General features: G+C 35.4%; 1 protein-coding gene across 3 annotated transcripts in view; it reads left to right on the top strand.

Moving 5' to 3' along the window:
* Positions 1 to 372: 372 nt before the first annotated feature.
* FANCL (FA complementation group L) overlaps positions 373 to 27,484 on the top strand; it is an 88,549-nt gene continuing 61,437 nt past the window's right edge. Inside the window, exons 1-6 of one of the 3 annotated variants that reach the window (XM_072742108.1) lie at positions 373 to 555; positions 11,609 to 11,631; positions 16,066 to 16,124; positions 18,242 to 18,302; positions 20,903 to 20,959; positions 26,249 to 26,349. In XM_072742108.1, coding sequence (XP_072598209.1) covers positions 16,111 to 16,124; positions 18,242 to 18,302; positions 20,903 to 20,959; positions 26,249 to 26,349 — 233 coding nt within the window. In that variant the 5' untranslated portion in view covers positions 373 to 555; positions 11,609 to 11,631; positions 16,066 to 16,110. Of the gene's footprint in view, positions 556 to 4,838; positions 4,861 to 11,608; positions 11,632 to 16,065; positions 16,125 to 18,241; positions 18,303 to 20,902; positions 20,960 to 26,248; positions 26,350 to 27,484 lie in introns of all 3 variants that reach the window. The other 2 variants (XM_072742109.1, XM_025992679.2) reach the window with 2 other exon arrangements.

Below are 27,484 nucleotides of genomic sequence, written 5' to 3'. Positions count from 1 at the left end.
TAACACGGGTGGAATAATACATTATTCTGTAAGCTGGCGGCCCACTGGAGATCCTGTAGGACAGGCCAACAGGAGACTGGTTACGGTGAAGGCGGCGAGCTGGGGCATCCTATGCGGCAAGAAATGCAACTCCAACAAGGCTGCAGCAGTCTTTCAATAAAATCCAACAAAAGGACCGAAGGAGTTTTGGGACAGGCAAGGCTGCAAGGATCTTGTTCAGGTAGCTCTGCGGACCCGAGAGCACCGCGCTGGGGCCAACGCTGCCGCCGGCCTGGCCACACCCATCTGGCTGGGCCCGACCTCCGTTTCACCCCGCAGCGCCGTCGAGGCTTTTTCCCGCCAAAGCCCAGTTCCCGCCCCTCCGAGCGCGGCGCGCAGGCGAGACTGCGCATGTGCGGGGCTCGGCCGGCGGATAACCCGCCCCCCCTCCCCCTCCCGCGGCTCCACAGACGGCGAACCATGGCGGAGATGGAGGCGAGCCTGTTGCGTCAGTTCCCGCTGCTTCTGCCCCAGAACCGGGCGAAAACCGTGTACGAGGGATTCATTTCGGCTCAGGTACCCGCCCGCCTGGGGCTCGCTGACCGGGAGGGCTTCCCTCTCGTGGCGCAGCCCCGCCCCTGGAAGTCAGTCGCGGGAGCGGTGAGGGGATGGAGAGGCGCGGCGCGCGAGGCCCGAGGTTGGAGGGCTCGTGCGGGGGTCCGCGGCCGGCGCCCCGCCCCCCGCGCCGCTGCCTGGGCCTGCGCCGCCGCCGGGGACGCCGTGGGCGGAGCCCCCGCGCGGGACGGGAGCGGGGGCGGGGCCCAAGGCGGAAGGCCACGCCCCCGAGCCACGCCCCCCGCGCCGCTGCCTGGGCCTGCGCCGCCGCTGGGGACGCCGTGGGCGGAGCCCCTGCGCGGGACGGGAGCGGGGGGCGGGGCCCAATGCGAAATGCCACGCCCCCGGCCACGCCCCCCGCCGCTGCCTGGGCCTGCGTCGCCGCCGGATGCCGTGGGCGGAGCCCCGACAGGAGCGGGGGGCGGGGCCCAAGGCGGAAGGCCACGCCCCCACACCCGCTTCCCGGGGTTTGCCTTCCTTTTTAATTCGGCGTGGGTCCGTCCCACCTGTCACTGGCTTGTTTTGTTTTCGTTTGTTTTGCAAATTTTTACCTCGTTTCTAACAACCCCCCAACCCCCCACCCCCACCCGCCAAGCCGCCTGAAGTCAGGTGGCCCGTTCACCAGGGAATCTACCTTCTTTTAGTTTTCTTCCGTAAACATATATTTTGGAGGAAAACCCCCTTTTGGCTCTCGACTAAGTTGCTGTGTCCCTGAGCACAGCCGGTAGCGATATTTTGCACGGAGTCTTGGCAGCAGAATTAACGACCTTTGCAGAGTCCGGGCGGCTTCTCCGGTAGAGTTGATCACACCCAGTTACGCACGTGTACAGGTTGGAAGTTTGCAGAGCGCTTTCCAAAAACATGGTCTCGCTGATCCTTGGCCCTTGGAGGCAGGATTTTTTTTTTTTTTTCTAAAGTCCTTCTCAGTCTTCATAGTCGAGGAAATCAGGGCATGGGAAAGCGCACAGGCTAAGTTCCTTGTCCGTGATCGCTGGAATCCCTGAAAGCGAGGCCATCTGATCCCACTCCTGCATTTGTGCTTCTTTCCGTTGCACCAGGATACCCGAGGTTGGGATTTTGAGTATAGATTTTTTGCTCCCAGACCTTTATACTCAACTTCGTGCCACCTCCCTCACCAGCACAATGCAAGCTTGTTTGTTAGTTTTTTTTTTTTTCTTCTGTTTTTGTCCTTTAACAGAGTCTGCTTGAGGAAAAACTGGTGAAACCACACAAATTAACCACCTGCCACTTGGAATATGGGTCACGAATAGGTTAAATTACCAGCAATAACCTTTTACCTGTAAAATGTAACCCCTCACTGACCAACCTGAGCGTTTGATTTGCTGTGTAAAGTAAGGACAAGTTCCTAAAGAAAAAAGAAACAAAGTGGTCATTGTAAAGCCATGGAGCATTGAAACATAAGTGTGTTTTCTGGAAAAAATGTGTATGAGTTTTTTGCAGACATGCACATTTTCAATTATTTGAACTCAGTTATATAGAAACACGAATTATGCAACTGTATCGTAATAAATTTAAAATTTAGTAATTAACCAGATAATTTGACGAAAAAAATCATGGTAATGGATAAAAATTTCTGTTCTCAGAAGTATTTTTATTTTCTGAAAGGAAAAGGAGTAATTGCATTGCTCCACCTTACCTTGATTAACACTCACTCCATTCAGCAATCCTCATCAAAACATTGTCATCATTAAAAGAGTGGGATGGAGGTAAAATTTAACTCTTAATTATAGTGATTAAGAGAATGATTTCAACTTTCAGAAGTGTTTGGGTATTGAATATATGAAAACTTGATACTTAACTTTAAAGAGAAGCCTATTTCGTGGGTTTTTTTATGAGGTATAACTGACATGCAACATTAGTTTCAGGTGTACAACAATGATTTGATGTATGTATATCTGGTGAAATGATCACAGTAAGTCTAGTTGTTCATCGGATTCACCATATGTAGTTACAGAATTTTTTTTTTTTTTTTTTTTTTTTGTGGGGATCCTTGGGTGGCGCAGCGGTTTGGCGCCTGTCTTTGGCTCAGGGCGCGATCCTGAAGACCGGGATCGAATCCCATGTCGGGCTCCCGGTGCATGGAGCCTGCTTCTCCCTCTGCCTATGTTTCTGCCTCTCTCTTTCTCTCTGTGTGACTATCATAAATAAATAAAAGAAAAAAAAAGAGTGTGTTATTGGTTTCTCTCTTTAAAAAAATTTTTTTTTGTAAGATTTTATTTATTCATGAGAGAGAGTGGGAAGAGACATAGGCAGAGGGAGAAGCAGAATCCCCATGGGGAGCTGACATAGGACTCTATCCCAGGACCATGACCTGAACCAAAGCCTGACACACAATCACTGAGACGCTCGCGTGCCCTCATTACAGAATGTTTTTTTTCCTTGGGGCACCTGGGTGGCTCAATGGGTTAAGCATCTGCTTTGGCTCAGGTCGAGATCCCAGGGTCCTGGAATCAAGCCCCTCTTAGGGTTCCCTGCTCAGCGGAGAGTCTGCTTCTCCCTCTATCCTTCTCCCCTGCTTGCAATCTCTCTCATGTACTCTCTCTTTCTCAAATAAAATGTTTAAAATTTTTTTTTCTTATGATGAGAACTTTTTTTTTTTTTTTTTTTTTTTTTTAAGATTTATCTATTTGAGAGAGAATGCTAGTCGGGGTGTGTGTGCCCTTGAGTGGAGGGAGGAGCAGAGGAAGAGGAGAGCAAGAATCCTCAAGCCAACTCATTGCTGAGCCCTGAGCCTAACTAGAGCCTCATCCCAGTTCCCTGAAATCCTGAGCTGAGCCAAAATCAAGAGTAGGCCACTTAGGGGATCCCTGGGTGGCGCAGCGGTTTGGCGCCTGCCTTTGGCCCAGGGCGCGATCCTGGAGACGGGGGATCGAATCCCGCGTCGGGCTCCTGGTGCATGGAGCCTGCTTCTCCCTCTGCCTATGTACCTGCCTCTCTCTCTCTCTCTCTCTCTCTCTCTCTCTCTGACTATCATAAAAAAAAAAAAAAAAAAAAAGAGTAGGCCACTTAACCAACTGAGCCACCCAGGCGCTCTTCTTATGATGAGAACTTTTAAGAGAAGTCTCTTAGCAGTTTCCAAATATGCGATGCAGTGTTAATATAGTTGCCATGCTGTGCATTACATCCCTATAACTTACTTATTTTGTGACTGGGAGCTTGTGTCTACAAAATTTACCTGTTTCATCCTCTCCCCTGCCAGCCCACATACTTTTTGAGGGTAGGGACCATATCCTAGGAATTACTGTATGTTTTGACGTTTATTCAAAACCTGTAGTGATCTCTTAAAAATACTATGTGAATTATCAGATGTCCTTGCTAAATGAAACTTTTACCTACCCCTCAGAATATTAAATATAGAACTAATCAGAATGCACTTTGGTTAAAGAAAGGTTATAGAGGGTACGTACGGATTTAGTCATTTTTCTTCAAATTCTTGTGGCTCTCACAGAAAGTAGAGGCTAAATTTCATTATTATTTCTGGAGTAAAGGTAGATTACCTTTCTTTTCTTTTCTTTAAGATTACCTTTTCTTTCCTCAGTTGGAAGTATCGGTCTTGAATTTCTTAGTTGAAAACATGATTCATTCTCAGATAATGTTTAGAAAAATTGAAGAGATACTAAGTTACATTTTTATCAGGAACCACCTAATACCTAATGTTAGGCATTTTAAGGAAAGTACTTGGTCTTATATGTGTCTATCTGCTAAAGCCTCTTAGAAAATGTGTAAACATAAGAATTGAGATTAGATGAAATTTTCTTATGACCCTTGCTGTAGCTATAATTCTGATTTGTACCTGCCTTGAGCAGCTTGTTGAAATCTTAGCCTAAACGCTTTATTTAATGTTGTTTTGTTTGGTGCAGTGGATTTTGTTTAAAGGTGTTTGTCTTGGATATAATTTCAAATTTACAGAAAATAACAAGTATGGATGAAGATTACCCAGATTTGCCATTTTACTTTTGCCCTATTTGATTTTATTGAGTGTATGGTGTGTGGGTGCGTGTATATATAAATTATTTTTCTGAACTCAAGTTTGAGATGAGGTTGCAGACCTAGTTCCTCTTTATTCTTGAACACTTCAGCATGTATTTCACAAGAGCCGGGACACACATATATCCATAGTAGTTATCAAAATCAGGAAATTTAATCATGATATAATGCATTATCTGGAGTCCAAATTCAAATTTTGTTAATGTTACAAGTACATATTTTGTATTCCTTTCTAGCCTCCCTCCCATATGATGTAAGGTAAGATACCGCATTGCATTTAGTTGTCTATTCTCTTTAATCTGGAATAGTTCCTTAGTCTCTTTACTTTTTATGAACTTGACATTTTTAAGAATAGGTTTGGACATTAGGCAGAATGTCTCTCAGTTTGGGTTTGACTGATACTTCCTCCTCATTAAATTCAGATTCTGTAATGAGGCAGAGAATGTTGTGTCCTTTTTAGGGCCTGAAGTCAGTGTGTCTCATTGATGATGTTACTTCTGATTATCTGTTTAAGATAGCATATGTGAGATTTTCCTTTTGTAATTCGTAAGTACTTTTAGAGAGCTAATCTGAGGCATCACAGACTTTCAGGTACACGTAGTAGTTTTAGCATCTTGATTTTTTGTGGTTTCCAAATGATTTTTCTAACTCCATTATTTCTTCTTTATTTCTTGTCATTGTATTATAAGGAATAACTTTCTCTTTTCCTCCCACTTATTTGTATCAGAAAGGAATCGTAGGTTTTAAAAATAACTTATTTAATGGATTGTAACTGTTACTTTCCTTATTTATTTTGATGTAAATTGTCCCAGATTTGGTTGTGAGAGCCCATTTTTACTGATAAAAGTTTTTAAGGCTCTGCATTTTCCTCTCACCACTGTTTTTAAAGTACCCTGTATATGCTGACACATGGCGTTTTATCATCATCATTTTTTAGTATTAACATAATTTTACTTTATAGATCCCTTGCACCCAGGAGTTACTTAATAAAGATTTAAAAATTTCTTATGGAAGTTTTTTTTTTTATTTTTAATTTTATTATTTTTAGTTTTGTGATTAGATAGTTTCTAAAAATTACAGTTTGTGAAACTTACTGATTCTGTGTGTGTGCGTGCATGTATGATCCCTGGGATTTAAAGAAGATATTGTCTCAATTAGGTTATTCCTTTTGAGTGAGCTTTGCAGTTTGTTTTCTTCAAAGAATTTGTTCATCTTCTCTAGATTTTTTTCATTTATTGGCTTAAATGTTACTTAATATTCCTTTATTGTTCCTTCAGCGAATATATTTAGGGTCTGTAATGATGTTGCCTATATTGGTCGTCTTTTCTGTATAACTACTTATTCCAAATCTTCATGGCATAGAACAACAAACATTTATTATCTTACCTTTGTTATGGATCAAGAGTTTAAAAGTTACTTAGGTAGATGGTTCTGGCTCAGCATTTCTCATGAACTTGCAATGAAGATGTTAGCCAGTGTGCCAGTTCTCTAAAGTCTTGACCAGAGGGAAACGATTTGCTTCCAAGATAGCTCATTCACAGGGCTATTGGCCGGAGCCCTCTATGTTCTACTGCTCTTGACTTGGAGGTCTCAGTTCCTTACTGCATAGACCTGCATGGGGTCCTCACAGCATGGCAACTAACTTCCCCTGAATGATACAATACAGATCAAGCATAAAACAGAGATCAAGTTACACATATTAATTCTGCTCTATTTTTTTTTTAATAGTGAGTCTCAAATCTAGTCCATATTCAAAAGGAGAGAAAGTTAACACCAATTCTTAAAGGTAGAAATATCAAAGAAATTGTGGACATTTTTTATACATACCTCTTGTCTCCATTCATGATGATATTTTTCCTGGTGCAACTGGATAGAGCTTTATAAATTTTATTGATCTCTTCAAAGAGCCTACTTTTGATTTTTATTGATTTTTCTTATTTTTCTGTGTCTTTGCTTTCTGATTTTAAATTCCCTAGTTTCTTCAAGTGGAAGGTTAGCTCATTGATAATGAGGACTTTCTTGTTTTATAATATAGATGTTTAGTGTTATAAAGTTTTCTTCAGACACTACTTTGGCTGTATCACATGTATTTTTGCATATTGTGTTTTCATTTTTTTGGTTCAAAATACTTGTTAATTTATTTTTTGACTCATGGGTTACTTAGAAAAACAGTATATCTTTTCTGAATATATTAGGATTTTCCAGATATCTATTTGATATATATTTTTTAAAGATTTTATTTATTTTTTCATGAGAGACACAGAAAGAGGGGCAGAGACAGAGGCAGAGGGAGAAGCAAGCTCCATGCAGGGAGCCCGATGTGGGACTTGATCCCGGGACTGCAGGATCACACCCTGAGCCAAAGGCAGACACTCAATCGCTGAGCCACGCAGGCAACCCACTTGATTTTTTTTTTTTTTAAGATTTTATTTATTCATGAGAGACACACACAGAGAGGCAGAGACATAGACAGAGGGAGAAACAGGCTCTCTGTGGAGAGCCTGATGCAGGACTTGATCCCAGGACCCCTGGATCACAATCTGAGCCAAACGCAGATGCTCAACCACTGAGGCACCCAGGTGCCCCTTGATATTGATTTATAATTTACTTTCATATTGATCACAACATAATTTGTATGTTTTAAAGTCTTTTAAATATATTTGGACTTCTTTTATGGTATAGAGTATGGCCTGTCTTGGTAAATGTTATGTCTGTACGTGAAAAGAATGTACATTCTGCTGCTGTTGGGTGATTGTTCTATAATGTCAGGTCAAGTTCGTTCATAATGCTATTCGAGTTTTTTGTATGCTCACTGATTTTCTGTCTACTTGTTTTATTAATGAAAGGAGGTATTAAAAATCTTCAACTATAATTATTGATTGTTCAATTTCTACTTCCATTTCTGTCAGTTTTTGCTTCATATATTTTGAAGTTGTTTTATTAGGTACATAAACTTTGAGGATTGTTAGCTACTCTTGAACTGACTTTTTTTTTTTTTTTTTTAATGATTGTGAAATAACCCTTTTTATCTCTGGTAATCTTTGTCCTAGAATCTCTTTAGTGTGGTGACTCCAGCTCATTTTTGATTTAGTGTTGGCATGGCCTAATCATTTTCCATCATTTTGTACCTATTTGTGTGTCTATTTAAAAAAGATTTCTTTTGGATCTTGCTTTTTTTTTTTTTTTAAATCTAATTTAATAATTGCTGCTTTTCACTTGGGGGTATTTAGACCATTTACATTTAATGTGATTATTGATATGGTTGGGTTTAAAGCTGATACCTTGCTGTTTGTTTTCTATTTGTCCTATGTGTTTGTTTCTTATCTTTTTTCCTATTTTTCTGCATTTTCATTAAATATAATTGCATTTTATCTCCTTTATCAGCCTTTTTTTTTTTTTTAGCTATTTTCCCCCTTAATTAGTTGCTTTAGAGTTTATAATATACATCTTAAACTTGTCATGATTTACTTTAAAGTAATATTAGGATTACAGTTTATATGCACTGTTGGTTTATCAGCTATATCATTTTCTCTTTTTTTTTTAGTGTTTGTTCTCGGCTTTACAATATGGAGCTATATTTTAACACTTTCAAGTATACCACTTCCTTTATAGTATAAGAATCTTATAATGTACTGTTTCTTTTTTTTTTTTTTAAGATTTTATTTATTTATTCATGAGAGACAAACAGAGAGGCAGAGACACAGGCAGAGGGAGAAGTAGGCTCCGTGCACGGAGCCCAATGTGGGACTTGATCCCAGATCACAGGATCATGCTCTGAGCCAAAGGCAGACACTCAACCACCGAGCCACCTAGACATTCCATAATGTACTGTTTCTCATTGTCTGGCTTTTGTGCTATTGTTATATATATTTTTCCTATTTATCTTGTAACCCTCCCAATATACTTCTATTTTCTTTCTTTTTTTTAATACTTCTATTTTCTTTTAAACAATTATCTTCTTTTATTGAGACTTTTATTTATTTATTTATTTTTTTTTTGAGACTTTTATTTATTTATTTTTAAATATTTATTTATTTATTCATGAGAAACACAGAGAGAGAGAGAGAGGCAGAGATACAGGCAGAGGGAGAAGCAGGTTCCCCACAGGGAGCCCAATATGGGATTTGATCCTGGATCCTGGGATCACGACCTGAGCAGAAGGCAGGCACCCAACCACTGAGCCACCCAGGCGCTCCAAGAGACTTTTATTTTTTAATGACAGTTTTAGAGTGGGTTAATTTTTGGGTTTTCTATCCTGTTTCATTGATTTATGTTTTTGGTTTTTGAGAAGAACATTGCAAATTTTAAGTACCATTTCATCACATATATAAAGGGAGCAAACTGTCAATATGATTTACCACTGTTGATGTTGACCTTAGCTGTATAGTGTTTGTCAGGTTTCTTTACAGCAGAGTTAAGTCTTTTCCCCTTTGCATACTCACTCTTTGTAAGAAAAATCTCTATCAGTTTTTCTTACTTAAGGAGTGCAAGGTTATGTTCCCCCTCTTTTAATGTAGAGTATATAATTTATCTGGAATTTTGTAATGAAGTTTAGTTTAACTCCCTTGCTTAAGTTTTTAAATTTAATTCCAGTATAGAGAACTGTACAATGTTCTATTAGTGTCAGGTATACAAAAGAGTGATTCAACAATTCTTACATTACTCAGTTCTCCTTATGATAAGTGTACTTTGTAATCCCCATCACCTTTTTCACCCATACCTCCTTGCCCACTTGCCCTCTGGTAATCTGTAGTTAATGAGTCTGTTTCTTGGTTCATCTCAATTTTTTTTTCTTTGCTCATTTGTTTTATTTCTTAAATTCCACATATGGGTTAAATCATTTTATTTGTCTTTCTTGAGTGACTTAGTTTACTTAACATTTTACTCACTAGTTCCAGGTTGCTGCAAATGCCAAGATTTCATTCTTTTTTATGGCTGGGTAATATTTCATTGCATATATGTACTACATCTTTTTTATTCATTCATCTGTCAGTGGACCGTTGGGCTGCTTCCATAATTTGGCTATTGTAAATAATACTATAGTAAACATAGGGGTGCAGGTATCCCTTTGAATTAGTATTTTTGTAATTTTAGGTATATACTTAGTGCAATTATTGGATAATAGGGTACTTCTATTTTTAACTTTCTGAGAAACCTCTATAGTGTCTTCCAAAATCATTGTACCTTTTGCATTCCCACCAGCAGTGCAAGAGGGTTCCTTTCTCTCCACATCCTCTCTAAAACTTGTTGTCTCTTGTGTTGTTCATTATAGCTATTGACAGGTATGAGGTGATAACCTCATTGTAGTTTTGGTTTGTGTTTCCCTGATGATTAGTGATGTTGAACATCTATTTTTACATGTGTCTTTGTCATCTGTATGTCTTGGAGAAATGTCTGTTCATGTCATCCGCCCATTTTTAATTGGATTATTTAGGTTTTGTGTGTGTTCAGATTTAGAAGTTATTTATATGTTTTTGATATTAATCCTTTATCAGGTATGTCATTTGAAAATATTCAGTAGATTGCCTTTTAGTTTTGTTGATTGTTTTCTTTGCTGTGCACAATCTTTATTTTGATGTTGTCCCAGTAGTTTATTTTTGCTTAATGTTTCCCTGGCCTCAGGAGACCTATTTTGGAAAATGTTGCTATGGCTGATGCTAGAGGAATTACTACTGCCTGTGTTCTCTTGTAGGACTTTTATGGTTTCATTTCACATTTAGGTCTTTAATCGATTTTGAGTTTATTTTTGTGTATGGTATATGAAAGTGGTCCAATTTTTTTCTTTTGCATGTAGCTGTCCAGTTTTCTCAATACCTTTTGTTGAAGAGACTGTCTTTTTCCCATTGCATATTCTATTTTTTTTTTTAAAGATTTTGCTTATTTATTCATGAGAGGCAGAGAGAGAGAGAGAGAGAGAGAGACAGAGACAGAGAGGCAGAGAGGCAGAGACATAGGCAGGGGGAGAAGCAGGCTACATGCAGGGAGCCTGATGTGGGATTCGATCCTGGGACTCCAGGATCATGCTCTGGGCCGAACAAAGGCAGGCGGTAAACCTCTGAGCCACCTAGGGATCCTCCCCCACCCTTGCATATTCTATATAGACATTTTAACAATATCTGTTCTTGTAATCCATGAGATGAGGATGGAATGTCATTGTGTGTGTGTGTGTGTGTTGTCTTCAGTTTTTAATTATTACATAGTTTTCAGAATAAATGTCTTTCATGTCTTTGGTTAGTTATTCCTTAACTCTCTCATTTATTAAATCAATCATTTATATCAGTATGGACTCTTACATATTAATTTTATACTTTGGGTTGTAATCCACTACTTATTTATTTGTTCAGATTGTCCACTTTTGGTACAGTTATCCTTGAAAGACAACTTAGAAAATAAGAAAAAAGGTTTTTTGTATTTACCTATATACTTACTGTTTCTGGTACTCTTTGTTTTATATCCACAATTCTGTTTTGTTTACTTCTTTAAGTTATTCTTTTAACATTTCTTGTAGTACACATCTTATACTGATACTTTTTTTTTTTTTTAAGATTTATTTATTTATTTATTTATTTATGATAGTCACAGAGAGAGAGAGAGAGAGAGAGGCAGAGACACAGGCAGAGGGAGAAGCAGGCTCCATGCACCGGGAGCCCGACGTGGGATTCGATCCCGGGTCTCCAGGATCGCGCCCTGGGCCGAAGGCAGGCGCCAAACCGCTGCGCCACCCAGGGATCCCTATACTGATACTTTTTTTAATGGTTTTATGTCTGACAGAGTGTTTACTTGGCCTTTTGAAAGATACTTTTTACTAGGTATAAAATTCTAGATTGATTTTTTCCCCCTTTTTCATTCTTTACGGATGTTGCTTAACTGTCTTGCATTATTTCCTATGAGAAATCTCTACTGTTTCTTACTTTTGTTCCTTTGTAAGTGGTGTGTTTTCTCTGACTGCTTTTAAGATTTTTCTTTTTATCATTGATTTTTGTCTCTTTATGATTTTATTCCATAGGGTTTGTGGACCTCTTTGGATTTGTGAGTATATCTTTATACTTAATTTGGGAAAAACTTCAGCCATTATTTCTTTAAAATTTTTTTTGTTTCTCCCTCTCCTTCCTTTTTTTGGAAGACTTAAAATACATGTATATTAGGCCACTGTATAGTTGTTACATAATTCACTAATGGTTCTTTTTAATTGTTTGTTTCAGTCTTTTTCTGTTTTATTTTGAATGTTCTGTACCTTAGATACCCTAATACCTTCTTTTGCAAGGCTTAATCTGCTGTTAATACTCTCTAGCATCTTAGACATTGTATTTTTTTTCCTCTTTGATTTGGGTTTGTATTTACCTTTATGTTCTATTTAGCATGCTCATGCTTTTCTTTACCTTCTTGAATATATGTAATGTACTTACCACTGTTGAAATTTTTTTGAGCAGTTCAATCATATGCCATTTTTGTATTTCTCTTGATTTTTCTCTTTTTGAATCTTACTTTCGTGTGTGTGTGTGTGTGTGTGTGTGTGTGTGTGTGTTTGCATGCCTGGTATATTTTGACTGGTTGCTGGATATTGTGCATCTGTAACTATTGTGTGCTAGATCATTTTATTCTCTTAAGTATTCTTGATTTATTCTAAGCTGTAGTTAAATTATTTGGAAACAGTTTAATATTGTCATAGTTTGCTTTTAAGCTTTGTTAGGCAGAATCAACACAGACTTTAGCCTAGATTAATTTGGCTCTGCCACTTAGGCAGTATTCTTCAGGGTATTCTCTTTAATGATAAATTTTATAGTATAAAGTTTTCTATTCTTGCTAATAGAAAACATGACTACTCTCAGCCTAATGTGAGCTCTGAAATTGTATGGTCTATTCTTATGAATCCCTGGCTTTCGGTGGTCTTCTCACATACATGCAGCAATCATACTTACCTGTTGACTCTTTTGCAGAATACACTGACATTGTCTAGGTTTATTCTCTGTATAGTTCTCTCTTGTTCTTTGGTACTGTAGCTTGTGAATCACACATACTTTTGCATCCCCCAAATCATTTCTTTTTCCCAAATCAGGAAGAATGTCAGGCTCCATTTGGTTCTCCATCCTTGTTGTGTAGCCTGAAGATTCTGCGGGTAGTAAGACAGGATAATAATAAAGATTTTCTCATTTGTTTCCCTTCTTCAATAACTACTGTTTTTTGCTGCCTATTTGATGTCTGAACATCATGGTTTCGTATATTTTGTCCAGTTTTTAGTTAATGTTGGAAGGCAAATCCTGCCACTGTTATTCCATCATAGCTAGAAGCAGAAATCCTCTTTCAGTTTCTTAAAAGTTCTGTTGTTGCTTTTTAAAAATCTTGATTTGAAAAGTGTGATGCTACTCTTACTCTGTTTCCCATATATTATTTGGTCTCAGAAGCTATGGACTTTTTAAAGCCTGCATATTAAGGTACATTTCAGAGTGGATCATTAGGAGTTATTTCTCGTGTGTTCAGTTCTTTTTATTATGTGAATTTCCAGAAAGTATACTTGGATTATAATTTAAAATATTCTGCTCTTTTGTTTTCCTTTCAGAGTCTCCAATTCTTTGTGTATTGGATTTTCTTTACCTGTTTCCACTTCAGCCTCTTTTCCTTGATTGTTTTTAATTTTTTTTCTCATTTGGTAACTTTCTAGCTTTTTTGGGGGCGGGGGGGCTTCTTAAGAAATTTTTAAAATTTTTTATTGGGAGTGGCACCTGGCTGGTACAGTCTGTAAAGGTCCAGCTCTTGGTTTTGGGTCAGGTCATGATCTCAGGGTCATGGGATCAAGCCCTGTATTGGGCTCTGTGCTCAGCACAGAATCTACTTAGGCCTCTTTCCCTCTCCTTCTGCCCCTCCCCCTGCTCTCTCTCTCTCTCCTCCTTTCTCTCTCTAAAATCTTAATTTTTTTTTTATTGGGGTAAAGTACACATAACTTTTGCCACTTTTAACCGTTTTATTTGAAATAATCTCTACCCTCGACTTGAGGCTCAAACTCACAGCCCTGAGCTCAAGAGTCTACCACCTGAGTTACCCAGGTACCCTGCCTCTTAGGAAATTTTTATTTTACTCTATTCTTTGAGAACCTCTTAATTTATTCTCCTATTTTAATATCATTTTTTTCTGAACTAATTTTTTTTCCTTATAATTTCTGTTCTTTTTGAATTTCTGAATCTGAGTACAAATGCTATTAATGATAATATAATTCAGTATTATAATTTGTTTATGCCTTGTGTTTTTGTTTGAATAGGTGATCATCAATTAAAATTATTTCTTGTTCTGATTTTTACTCATAGTAGGTTGGCATTGATGAAAACAGTATCTTTTGAATTTGATTTTTGGCAGTAGTTTATAAGATTCCTAGTTTAAGAATACTTTTTTCTGGAGGTGAAGCAAAGTATAGCTTATTTAATGGATAATTTTTAAAGTAGTGCTGAGGAGGAGGAGTTGAGTGTTTTTATTTTGTTATGTAAAATCCTCAATTTCCCACTTTTACTTTTTCCTCCTAGTACCCAGTTTCCAAGGGATGTATTTACCTCCCTTTTTATCATCTTATGCTTGTGTATTTCTTTTCCAAGGTGAGCTTCTTGACCATTGTATTTATATTAAGGCCCCTTCTTGCAGTCAGTGCTCTGATCTACCAAACTTTTTAATATTATCTTAACATTAGTTCAGTCCCCTCTTTGCTCTTCCATGTATTTTTTCTGAACCCCCTAGTTCTTTAAAATGATTTGATATGGGAGCCCAAGTGGAAACCACTGGAAAGTGGTTTATATTATATTTACTATAGATATTTTGAAGTTTATAGTGTTCTGTTTTCTGATTTTGCTGGAGACATTTTTTTTTTTTCAAGATTTTGTGTTATTTTTTAGAGAGAAATGGAAAGTGGGAGGAGAGGCAGAGGGATAGAATCCTATGCAGACTCCATGCTGAGCATGGAGCCTGATAAGGGGCTTGATCTGGTGACCCTGAGATTGTGACCTGAGCTAAAACCAAGAGTTGGATGCTTAACTGACTGAGCCACTCAGGTGACCCTGTTTTAAATGTTCTTAATATTGATCTATTTAGGAGGATGTGTGGAGAGATTCAGATTTAGGCAACTGACAGTACTTTGTTCCCTGCAACCTGAAAGACTTGCTTCTTGAGAGCAATTAACATTTTTTATATGCTTTAGCTAAAAAAAACCCCAAAAACCAAAAAACTAATTTTGGACATTTTATTGAATCAGAAAAGTATTATGGCATGTAACATGGCATTTGACCTTTTAAAATGGCTGGATTTTGCAAATAAGGGACTTTGGAATTTTATTCTTTCAGATAACAGATCAGTAGAGTAGTTTTACTATTTTTCATGTAAATTCTGAATTCCAGATTGTTCTTACACCTATGTGTGGGATGTCTATAAAGTTAGGTTAAAGTTACTACATAATACCTTCTAGTGCTTTAATGAAATAGTGAATTATTGTTACTTGACCTTTTGAAAAGGTCAGTAGTACATTTTGTTTCATTTTTTTAAAGGACATTTAAATGTAATGAAAGTCAGAACTGTAATATCATGAAAGTAAAGGTTATGGGGTACATTTAATTGTGTTCCTTTAGTTTTGAATCTGCTTTGAGGGAGCCTGTGTTAAAATTCTCATGGTGATTATTTTTCAAGAATTTTATTACTCTTTTTCATTTTATATTGTTGGAGTAAAAGATTATATTTCTGTTTGTCTTTTTCTGCTTACCTTTGCTCAGATCATGTATATTATCCTATTTAAGATATAAAGTTTAAGCTGCTTACCTATTCACTTTCTCAAGAAAGTAAAACTGAATATATTTCTTAGAGAACAGTTCTTTCTTTAGACTCTTAAGTAAAATTTGGTCTATCTAAATGTATAGCTAGTGAATATTTAAATTAAAATGAATGTTAGTGATTTTATTTATTAGAGGTCCACAAATGTGGGAAAATTAAATACTCTGTTTTTTGAAAATATTTCTCTCATGTCTGTATATTTGGATTGTGGAACTAAATGTATTTCCATTTTATTAAAATGAGGAAATGGAAAATATGAAGCCTGTAATGTATTATATATTCTTATTTTACACTGTGATTTTTTTCCTTCCACAGTCAAAGCAATTGAAAGAATTTCTTTTTTTATAAATTTATAAGAAATATTTGGATTTCTTTGCATTAATTTCTTAGTATTTCTTGTGTTATCTGAGTTTGTTCTCTCTTAAAAATCAAGCCTTATCTCTGTTTTGGTTTTCCAATGATTACAAAGTTGCTGACATTTTATATTATTTTTCTTCAAATCAGTATCCCATTGCATATATTTTAACAAACAAAGATTCTGATAAAGTTGATAACTTTTAGAAAACAAAGGAAAACATTACCTTTCCTATGTGATTTTTGTGTTTATCTTTTAATATTGTGAAAGATGAAAATTTGAGTGAATGTTTTCAATATTTTCCACAGGGACGTGATTTTCACCTTAAAATATTGTTGCCTGAAGATTTACAAATGAAGAATGCAAGGTGATATAGTGTTTGGTTATATACATGCATCCTGGTGGGATGGTCATTGAGTTAATCTGGTAAAAGCTTATTCTATCCATTAGAGTTTTGACTAGAGTCAACCAGAAACTTCTAATTTTTCCAAACCAGTGTACATTTGTAAATTATTTTTTCCTTGTGAAGTACTTTTCAAAGGTAACACAATAATTTTCTAATTTTTTTCCCTTTTAAAGCAATAAATAGCAATTGTGTAAGATATCTGTTGGTACAGACAGCCCATCAAGGAATGTTAAGAGATGAGACTGGGAATTAGGTAGTACCTAGAATCTCTTTTCTGCTCTTAAGCATCTTTGGGGGTGAAGTGGAGGAAGAATCCAAGACATTTATTAGTAGAATTGACAGGATTTTGTGACCGATTAGAAGTAGCAAAAATGAAAGAAAGAGGAGTGAAGCATGCTTTCTAGATTCCTGGCTCAGATCACTAAGCTAGAGAAGAGGTCACAGTGGAGAAGTAGGAGAGCATCATTTTAAGATATATTGGGTGTGAAATATCAAGAGGAGATGTTTAATGTATTGGCATGGAACTCAAGTCTAAGACATAGAAGTCACGGTAGGCATGGGATTTGGAGCTGTGAGTATGGATATTTTCTAGTGCCTGCATATGTGGGGTGAAAAGAGAAAGCCAACATTTAAAGGATTTGAGAGTATACCAACATGTAAAGCACTGATAAATAGGAACTTGGAAGAAGGCTAAGAATTGAGCAAAGAAATAAGAGGGAAATCTATATAGCTGTCACTGAAGCCAAATAGAAGCTTAATGAGGAAATGGTTCATAGTGTTGAGTATTGCAGAGGGATTAGGTTAAATTAGGTTTCATGTAGTGGCAGAAGCCAGATTTTATTGGGTTTTGGAGTGCATGAGTAGAAAGTAAACGTAAACAGTGTAAACTATGGTTGGCCCTTGAAGAACTTAGGGGTTGGGGGCATTGACCCCTCATACACTTGAAAATTTTGCATGTAACTTTTGACTCTCCAGAAATTTAACAGCATGCTGTTGACCAGAAAAGCCTTACCAATACCATGAACAAATTGTTTTAACACTTGTATACTGTATGTTGTATGTATTATAGACTATTCTTAAAGCAAACTAGAGAAAATGTTACTAAGAAAATCATAAGAGGAAACGTGTTTGCTTTACTGTATGTATATTTTATTGAAATAATCTGCAAGTGGACCTGTGCACCTCAAGCAGTATTATTGTTCAAGGATCAACTGTAGTTTAAAGAAAGGAGTGATAGAGAAGGGTATGCAGCCAAGGAAGAGTTACAGTGATCTTGTTTTTTTTTAAATTGAGATTTGCTTGAACAAGTTGATATATTCCATTGGAAAATACTAGCAGAAAATAAGAGTATCCCAATAGTGTTGATTAATAAGTTAATATGACCAAGTTGGTGGCAAGGGATGGAAAGTACACTTGGAAAGGGAGTTTCCCCATGGGCAAATGGGGAAACTCTAATGAATGAACCACTTTGCCATTAAGAGAGAAAATAGGGGTGGAAATGGGGGTTAGCATAGCAAAAATGGAAGAGTCCTTGTGGTCTGAAAGGGCTATAATTGGGGGAATCTAAGAGGGGCATCCTACTTTAGATAAGGAAAAGCAATTTTTAGAAGAGTTAGTTACCTAAGCAATATTGTAGCATAGCTGAGGTGAGCCAGTGGATAGATGAACACTAAGTATATCTTTTACGTTAGTCTTGAATGTGAAGATTATATTGCTACATATGCTTTCTCAGATACAAGCTCAGTATATTATGATCAAAACTACTGGTTTATTTAACCAACCTTAGAGAAGAATCTAGTTCAATAGAAAATTTTGCTTTGGATATGTTAAAAAAAAAAAGATTTACTGTTTGCATGTCATTTACTGATCGTAGTTATTTATAGTTTGAAATAAAAGTAGTACCGACAGTTTGAAGACAAGACTTTCAACAGTATCAGTGGTAAAAATTTTATTAACTTGTCAGAATTATATTTGTCATTATTTTCTATGTATGTGCATGTTAGTGTTAGCATACAAATAAGTTTTTTCCTTTTAATTCTGAACAGTGAACAAACCGTTTTGTTCTATTAAAATTTTAGGTTATTATGTAGTTGGCAACTGAAAACAGTACTTAATGGATACCATCAAATAGTGCAACAGGTAAGTTCTTTAAAAGGTTTATTTTAAGCAGGGATATGAAATTACTAAATTAACTCTTTTTAGTGGACAACTTGTAGAATGTTGTAACAGACTGGTTTAGTAGTTGCTGAATTTTATAGGTTTTATCTCTCTCAAATATTTTAAGGATCCATGCATTATTTAAAATCTTTTCTGTCTGGGAATCCTCAGCACGTTTCTAGGTAGCATTTGTCCTGAAACTGATTTCCATCCTGGAGAATTTAGGATCTTCAAATGTAGTCACTCTTATCCATATCCATCACTTTTTGAGTGATTTATTTTTTCCTGCTGAGACTGAAGAGGGGTAGTAAGAAGAAATCCAGGACCCATTATGGAATTGTAGAGTATCTGTGGGGAAGTTAGGAATGTAGTTCTACATTAGTAACAGAAAAGGTGTTGTGGAGCTCACTTAGGATCATGTATACATACATAATGAGCATAGTTGTAAATATAGCACAAGTGAATAAATAGGCAGGATTAATTTTTTTTAATAACTGGAAGTTTTTCATCACCTTCATCCATTTCACCCCTGCTCCAATGTAGTTATTCTTAAAGTTTAGGTTCTTCTACCTGAAAATTTCTTTACAAATTAGAAAAACTTTAAAAAAAAATCAGTTACTTAAGAAACCAAAAGTAATAAAATGCCTCTTGTAGAAAAATAAATGTAAGTAGAACTGCATTTCTTTCAATGCTTTTATTCATTTGTATGTTTTCCTGATTTCATATATTTTTTCTATCTTAAAAGCAGGTTATTATCTATGATAACTGACAATGACAGTCACTCACATAAAGCATTACTGAACCACAAAGAAATATAGGAGATAAACTATTTGATTTGTAGAATATAGGCTGTCATTGCTGGCAGCATAATTACTGTAGTTTTTTAAGGGGATGTTTAAATTATTTCTTGTTTTCTCTCCACTGCCTCCTCCTTATCCACTGTGACTATTTATATTGTATACTAGAGTTTAAGAAATGAATCTACTGAGATATTTAAATAGCCTGGAAAAAACTTGTTAATAAAGACTAAGTATAATAATATCTATAACTGTTTTACTCTATCAGTTCACCAAGAGGGTTCCTAGAGAAAGTCCCAATTACTTATTAATCTCTTTCCTGCCCTCCAGTTGGTCATATGGAACCCAGAGTTAGTATTACTAATTCTTTCTGTGTATTGTTTTTAAGTTCAGTAAATATGGGTCAGGGATTAGCAGTCTTTTTCTGTGAATGGCTAGATAGTAAACTTTTCAGGCTTTGGTAGTTGGCTCTGTCACAACTCCTTAACTTGTAGAGCCAAGGCAGCCATAAGTGGTAAATGAATGGATATGGCTGCGTTTCAATTCACCTTTATTTACAGAAATAGGTATTGGCTTGGATTTAGCCTCTAGGCTGTAGTTCACAAAAATCTAATATAATTTATTGCTCATTACTATACTAGTAAGCTAAGGGGGGAAAATATCATATAGAAGATGGGAAAGTCAAATTTGTTTTACAGACTTGCCCACCCAAAACTATGTTAAGATGTGATTCATATGTCTCATGCATTGTTGAAATATCTTAGATTATTATTTTCTTCATCTAAAAGAGGGAACAAATTCACAGATTAGCTTTGTTCAGAACTGTGTGTTGGTAGTGCAACAGCATTATCACAAAAAGTAACAAAAATACAATGTTTTGATTTCAACCAGAGAAGTGATGTAGAGTTTCATCTAATAAAAAATGTTACATTTGAGAATTTTCTTTGCTTTCCTTTATTCCTTGGTTATTTTAAAAATCAAAGATTTCTAGGAAAGGGAATTATAACTCTTAAATATTTATTCAACTTAGAAGTTCTTTTCTTTTTGCTTTTTTATTCTGATGGTTTTATCTTGTTTAAAGATTGACTCCTCTTGAATTAATATGGGTTAGTTATGAAAAGACAAAATCGACAATTGTACATAATTTTTTTTTTTAAATTTTTTATTTATTTATGATAGTCACAGAGAGAGAGAGAGAGGCAGAGACACAGGCGGAGGGAGAAGCAGGCTCCATGCACCGGGAGCCTGATGTGGGATTCGATCCCGGGTCTCCAGGATCGCGCCCTGGGCCAAAGGCAGGCGCCAAACCGCTGCGCCACCCAGGGATCCCTGTACATAATTTTTAAGGTCAAGGGAAAAATTAAAAATATGATATTGATAATTTATCACTCTTAGATTTTTTAATTGCATAGATATGCCTAATTTTTATGTTTTACGTTCTTTCCTCTTCACCTCATACCATCTTTTTTTTTTTTTTTTTTTTTTTTAATAATGATGTAGTTTGGTAGATTTGCTAAACTGACCAGTGGTCAGTGCTGAAGGAACAAAGGAATATGTGAAATTTTAAAAGATTTTAAGTACATTCAGTATAACTCATCAAAATAGATTTGAGGGCTTCAATTATTCTTTCAAAATGAAATTGGTGAGTCTAGTAGGGATGGTGACTAATATTTCAATTTCTGATATTTTTTTTTTCATGTTCACATGAACCTGTATCTCATTTGAATTTCAGTGTATGGTATATTCATTGTAAAAGTGAAATTAATTACAAATGTTTTGATCTAGAGAATGCAGCACTCTCCTGATTTAATGAGCTTTATGATGGAGTTGAAGATGGTTTTGGTAAGAATTTGCTTTCTAATACTGTTATATTCTGTAAGTCTTGATTTTCTTTTTTAAATTCCTGCAAAAACTTAACATGATTAGACTTTAAAACGTCTCAACTTCTAGTCACTTAATGTTTCATTTTCCTGTGTGCGTAAATGTGGATGATGCTTTTTTTGAATTCCATGAGGAACAGAACTGTGTATAGGAACCAAATTGATTTTGTCAAACTGCGCTTAACACTATTCTTGGATAGGTGGTGAAATAAAATGTACTCCTAGTCAGTCAGAATTTTAACATCTATGGTGAGATTAGGTAGCCACAATTAAAGATCTAATACAGTATATAAAAAATTTTGTATGTAGCTGCAGATTTCTGAAGAACTTGTTAGACTTCATTACATACATACAGGTATATATAATAGACTATTCAGTTTGTCAATTATGCATAAAATACTTGAATTTTTATGCAGTTTGTCCTATAGACTGTGTTTAAGAAATTTTTTATTATGCAAGTTTTCATCATAAACAGAAGAGGGAAGACTGTATAGTCAAACCTGTAGGCCCATGACCTCTAACTTCAACATTTTGCCATTTTTTTCTTCCCCTACTCTTTAAGGAGAAAAGGACTAGGGTTGTTTTTTTTTTTTTGTGTGTGTGTGTGTGTGTGTGTGTGTGTGTGTGTGTTTTGTTTTTGTTTTTAGATTTATTTACTTGAGAGAGAGAGTGTGTGTGTGTGCATGCATGAGGGGAGAGTGGAGAGAGGCAGAAGGAGAGAATCCTCAAGCAGGACTTCCTGCTGATTGTGGAGCCAGCCACCGGTCTCAGTCCCAGGACCCTGAGATCAAGACCTGAGCTGAAACCCAAGAGTTGGACTCTTACCAGAATGAGCCCCAGACTAGAGTATTTTTAAGGAAATTGTGGACATTGTATCCATCTCTCAATGAATATGTTGGTGTATACTTGTAATAGCTAAGTGTCATTTTGTTTTATTTTGGTTTTAAATGTGCTATTATAACCCTGACAAAGTTAGTGATAATTTTTTTGGCTTCTTTGTTTGTATTTGTATGTAAACAAGGTCCATACGTTATATGTTGATAAGTCTTAATTTCTAACAGTGCTTCATCTTTCCTGTACCTTTTTTTTTTTTTAAACTCTACAAGTTAAATAAACTAGATTATGTGTCCTATAACATTTCTTGCATTTTGGATTTGGCTTATTAGATACTCATGGTATCTTTTAACATATTTTTCTACCTTTTTTTGTGATCTAGTCTCAGCAGAGTGGGTTCATTTCTTCTGGTAAGAATACTTTGTGTTGTGTACTTTATTGCATGAGGAGGCACATGGTATCTGATAGTTCTTCTCTTAGTAGAGTTAAGATTGGCCAATAGGCTTTAGATCCATCGAATATAAAGTTTTTTATCAGCTTATCACCTAATGATTTTATTATATAATGATAGTCATTGCCTACACTCACTATTTCATTAGAGGTATCAAATGGTGATTTTTAAAATTCCATTCTCTATATTTATTGTCTGGAGATACATTATTATCTGGAGAACAACTTCCCTTCATCAGTTATTTGGTTAATTTTGAGGTATAGCTCATACTGGAGAAATAGGTTAAGTGCTTGTATCTTTTCCTTTTTTAAAAAAATCAATTTTTAGAGTAATGAGTTAGTGCCTAGCAACTGTCAAAGTGAAATAATGATTTTTTTTAGTATCATTATGAACTCATGGGTTTTTATATATCGATTTTAGTCCATTGCAATCACTATACCTTTTGATGCTTGAATTTTGTATCATTTTTAGTCAGTGTATGCCTCTTTATCTTGGCTCCTTAGTTCTTCTAACATAGCCAAAACTTTGCTTTCTGACACAAGTTGCCCCAGTTTAATTTACTCATCCTTTGGAAGAACTATAATTTTACTTCTCCAAAGAGCCATGGTTTCTTTGTAGGAAGTGGTGTTTAGATGCCACCGATCTGGAAACTGGAGTGTTTATTGCTATTATTGCTAGGCCTTTTCAGTGAACAGAGTTAGGAAAAAATAATATTTAGAAAGAGTAATTTATCATGAGTTCATATTGATATTTCCAATTCAAATTTGGTATTATAACATTTTTACTTTGATTTTAATGCTTGTATTTTACTCTGAAAATCTTGGTTTCTAATATTAACATAATTATTTATTATGTTGTACTTGTTACGGTTTCTTATGCTTTTCCTGTATCTCTATATTTGTTTGACAAAATTACAGTACCAATATATTGCTACTAACAACTGAAAGCAGTTTTTTTTTTGTAGTTCTTTTTGAGTTATTTATTCTTAGCAGTAGCTGCCACATACAAAGAGCTTAGCTGCTTAAGTTGTTCTGAGTCCTTTTTTTAATCCTTATAACAACACTCTGAGGTCGGGCTTTGGTAAAATGTTTGACTTTAAACTCTTTATTCTGATCCCAATTTCTAAAGTTTGAATTTTGACTTACAAATTTGTAAACCCTAACTAATAATTAGAATTATCAAAATTGATTATGAATTTCATCAAAGGCCAGATTTCATGATAAGCTTTAAAAAGGTAAGGTGAAGAAGTAAAGCATATTTTGAGTTACCCTTGTCATTGCAAAAAAGTTTGAAAATAATTTTATCTTTTTATCATACTTTTCATAAGCTATGCAAATAAAAGGGCTCAGGAACCAGAGTAAAACTATATATACCATGTCCCATTAAGCTCTTATTACTAGCAAACTTTATTAGGTTGTAAGAACAGATTTATTGGTCATTTAATTTTGAAGAAATACTCTTTAGTTTAAAATAAAATATTGACATTGATTTATAAGAATATTCTATTTAGTACCTTTGTTACTTCATTTCTGAATAAAATGACATGCTGTATTTTAGCTTTCTAAAGAAATTGACAGAATTTGTGATACTATTGCACATTTATGAACAGTGTACTTAAAGAGTGAGAGAAAATTATATTGGTTTATTTGTTGGGCTGTATTGTCAGTAACAGGGTTGCTGTAATGTAATCCTCAATGAAAGAATTGAGGATGATGTCCAAATGAAATCAGTAGTTTTTGAACTTTTTCAGGAAATTTGGTAAATCTTCACAGTTTCTTAGTAATTACTAGGCATATAGTAAGAGTTCAGTATATATTTGATAAATGAACAATTACCTGTATTTTATTTACTTATTTATTTATTTTTGAAGATTTATTTATTTGAGAGGATATGCATATGCGAGCAAGGAGAGGGGCTGAGGGAGAGGGAAAGATAGAGAATCACAAGCAGACTCCAAGCTGAGAGCAAAGCCCAGTGCATGGTGGCTTGATCCCAGGACCCTGCGAGCATGACCTGAGCTGAAATCAAGAGACGAATGCTTAACCAACTGAACCACCCAGGCGCCCCACAATTACCTGTATTTTAAGAGAACTCTGATGTGGGTCGGGTTTTTTTGTTTTTGTTTGTTTGTTTTTAAGATTTTATTTATTCATGAGAGACACAGAGAGAGAGGCAGTGACATAGGCAAAGGGAGAAGCAGGTTCCATGCAGGGAGCCCGATGTGGGAATCGATCCAGGGACTCCAGGATCATGCCCTGGGATGAAGGCAGGTGCTAAACCACCGAGCAACCCAGGCATCCCGGGTCAGGTTTTTTTGAAACTCCTATTTAGGGCTTAGTCACTGCATAGCTAAGGTGTTAAAACTATGAAATGGTAAAATTAGGACTTAGAACCTTTGTAAAACCTTAAAACCTTTGTTCTTTCTACTATGTATCTTGCCCTTTCTCCACAAAGAATGCTTTGATTCTTTGCCTTTGCCTTTTTTCCTGTTATGGCTTTGGAATAGGAGTAACTTGTCTGACCCAAGGTAGAAGGTAGAGTTTACAAAGTTCATAAACCTAGAATTAAAAGACTTTATTGTTATTCAGATTTATTTTTACATTCTATGTATGTGGATAGCAGTATTTAATATTTCTGGATTTACAAAAAGTTCAAAAGAATTCCTGAAGCTGTTTTATATATAAGTATAGGAACTATACTGATTTATTTTTTAATAACAGGATAATCTTAATAGTAAAAATTTATTTTTCTGGACCATATGGCAAATTACAGATAGCATTAGGTATTTACTTTTATTTAAAAAGCAGTATACTCCTTGTCTTTTAGGAACTTACCTTCTAATTAAATCCAAATTGACATTTTGGGCCTTAGAAACCTGCTTTCATAGTTTTGTTTTTATCCTAAAAAAGATTTAGAAGGTAGTTTCAGTTAATAGTCTTGATTTTGAAATACTGTTTTGTAAAATCTATTCTTTCTAGTATTACCTAAATTTAATAGTATCCTATTCTTGTTTTAAAATTAAAAAGTGTAAGGACTAATATATTAAAAATATGCTTAAAGAAATAGAACTTACACCTCTTTTTAGGGCTACAGTTAACATTTATAATTTTTATACTTGTTCTCATCTGGTTTTATTATTTACTGTGTTTGACTTTTTTATTTCTTTATTTTTTTTTATCTTTTTTGATAAAACAGTCCATATGAACATGTATAATTTACAGATACATTTATTTTTACTTTCCAAATAAGGTATTTGTCTAGGTTAGCACCTTTGAAGTAATTGGTAATACTCAGCCTCAGCAATTCTAGTGATGTTTGTATTGCTTGTAAAAAAAAAAAATGTTAGGGGTTTTTTTTTGGAGTGGGGGGCAGGGTACATAAACCATCTTGAAGATATAGGTGGGTCTTGCAGGGAAAGGAACTGTGATCTAGCCACATAGATGAAAAAACACTTAACCTGGTCTGGGCATAATATAGCATGTAAGCCAGTGAAAGAAAGTAGCAGATGAGTATTTACTGTGGTAATAAAGGGGTTTTATTTATAAGAGTGTGATTCATACTGTATACATATAGATCTGTCTAAACAATGTACTTAGGAGTTCAGGCTTTTCTTAAAGATATATGTTTCTTTATATCAAAGTTTTTCCACAGGAACAGAAAAATATTCATAAAGCTTTGAAGATATTTTTAAACTCTTGTCATCTTTGATAGGCATAATCTAGGAAAATACTAAAATCTGAAGTTTTAATGGTATAATAATTGGCATTTTCATATAATAATTTTCAATACAGTTGTTTAACTTTTTTGTCTTTATATAAGGGGAATGCTTCAGATGGAATTTCTATAAAAATAATGGACACTTTTAGTGAGGCACAAAGGAGATTATGAAGTTGTTTTGTAATCAGATAGTAGCAATTTACTGTCTAGCATTCCACAGCAGATCCAAGTTTGTTTTCTTTTAAACAGGAAGTTGCTTTAAAGAATAAACAAGAGTTGTATGCACCACCTCCTCCTCCCCAGTTCTACTCAAGCCTTATGGAAGAAATAGGAACTCTTGGTTGGGATAAGTATGTCTATTTTAAAATGTTTCAGAAATGTCTTTTTTTCTTTCCACATTTCAATTTATTTGCAGTTTTAGCAGTTTATTTTATACCTGTTTTTAGTCAGTGTTTCATTATAATTAGAACTTAATTATAGTAACATTTATTGTGGGTATGAATTAAAGGGATATCATCATTAAGTGATCTGCAAGGTAAAATACTAAATGTAATTTGGAAAAAGATAACTTTTATTTATGCAGTAAGATGTTACCATATTTTTACTGAACATAAACATGTTATTTAGTTTTATTGAGTTATAATTGATAAATAAGATTATAATATTTTTAACATGTGCAATGTGATGATTTGATTTACACATGTACATTGTGGAAGGAGTCCCATAAACTCATTAACATATCCATTACTTCAAATACTTTTTTTTCCTGATGTTCTTGCGACTATTATGGAAGGGAGACCTTTAGGAACTTCTGACTGCCATTTTTACTGACATAACTCCATGTATTTACTGCCATTTTCACTGATATCATGCTGTATGTTTACTGTTTTTCTTATGGGTTTTGTGTTTTTTTTTCTCTTTATCTGCCCTTATTTGAATTAATCAAGCCATTTTCACTGATATCATGCTATATGTTTACTGTTTTTCTTACGGGTTTTGTGTTTTTTTTTTTCTCTTTATCTGCCCTTATTTGAATTAATCAAGAATTAAGTTGTTATACATTCTCTTAGAATTACCTTGGAAATTACAACATATGTGTAGCAAAATATATATTTGTACTTTTACCAATTTTCATATAAAGGGAGGATCTAAAACTCCTTAATGTATTTTTTAACCTCTACCTGTCGTGTTATTGTTATCATGCATTTTATCCTATATTAGAATTGGCAAGAAGAATTTGTATATAATTTGTGTATATATGAAATTATATATAAATATTTCTGTGTATATATATATATGTATAAATTTCTCCCAGTGTTCTTTTAGTTTTTAAAAGATTTTATATATTTGAGAGAGAGTGTACATGCACATAAGTGGGGAGGGGCAGAAGGAGAGAGAGAAGCAGGGAGCCCAATGTGGGACCCTGGGATCATGAGCTGAGCCAAAGGCAGATAATTAACTAACTGAGCCACCCCGGCACCCCTC

Source organism: Vulpes vulpes, chromosome 16 (genome assembly GCF_048418805.1).
Source record: "Vulpes vulpes isolate BD-2025 chromosome 16, VulVul3, whole genome shotgun sequence".
NCBI lineage: Eukaryota > Metazoa > Chordata > Mammalia > Carnivora > Canidae > Vulpes > Vulpes vulpes.
The sequence above is the reverse complement of the archived record's forward strand: the minus strand, read 5'-3'. Positions and strand labels throughout refer to the sequence as shown.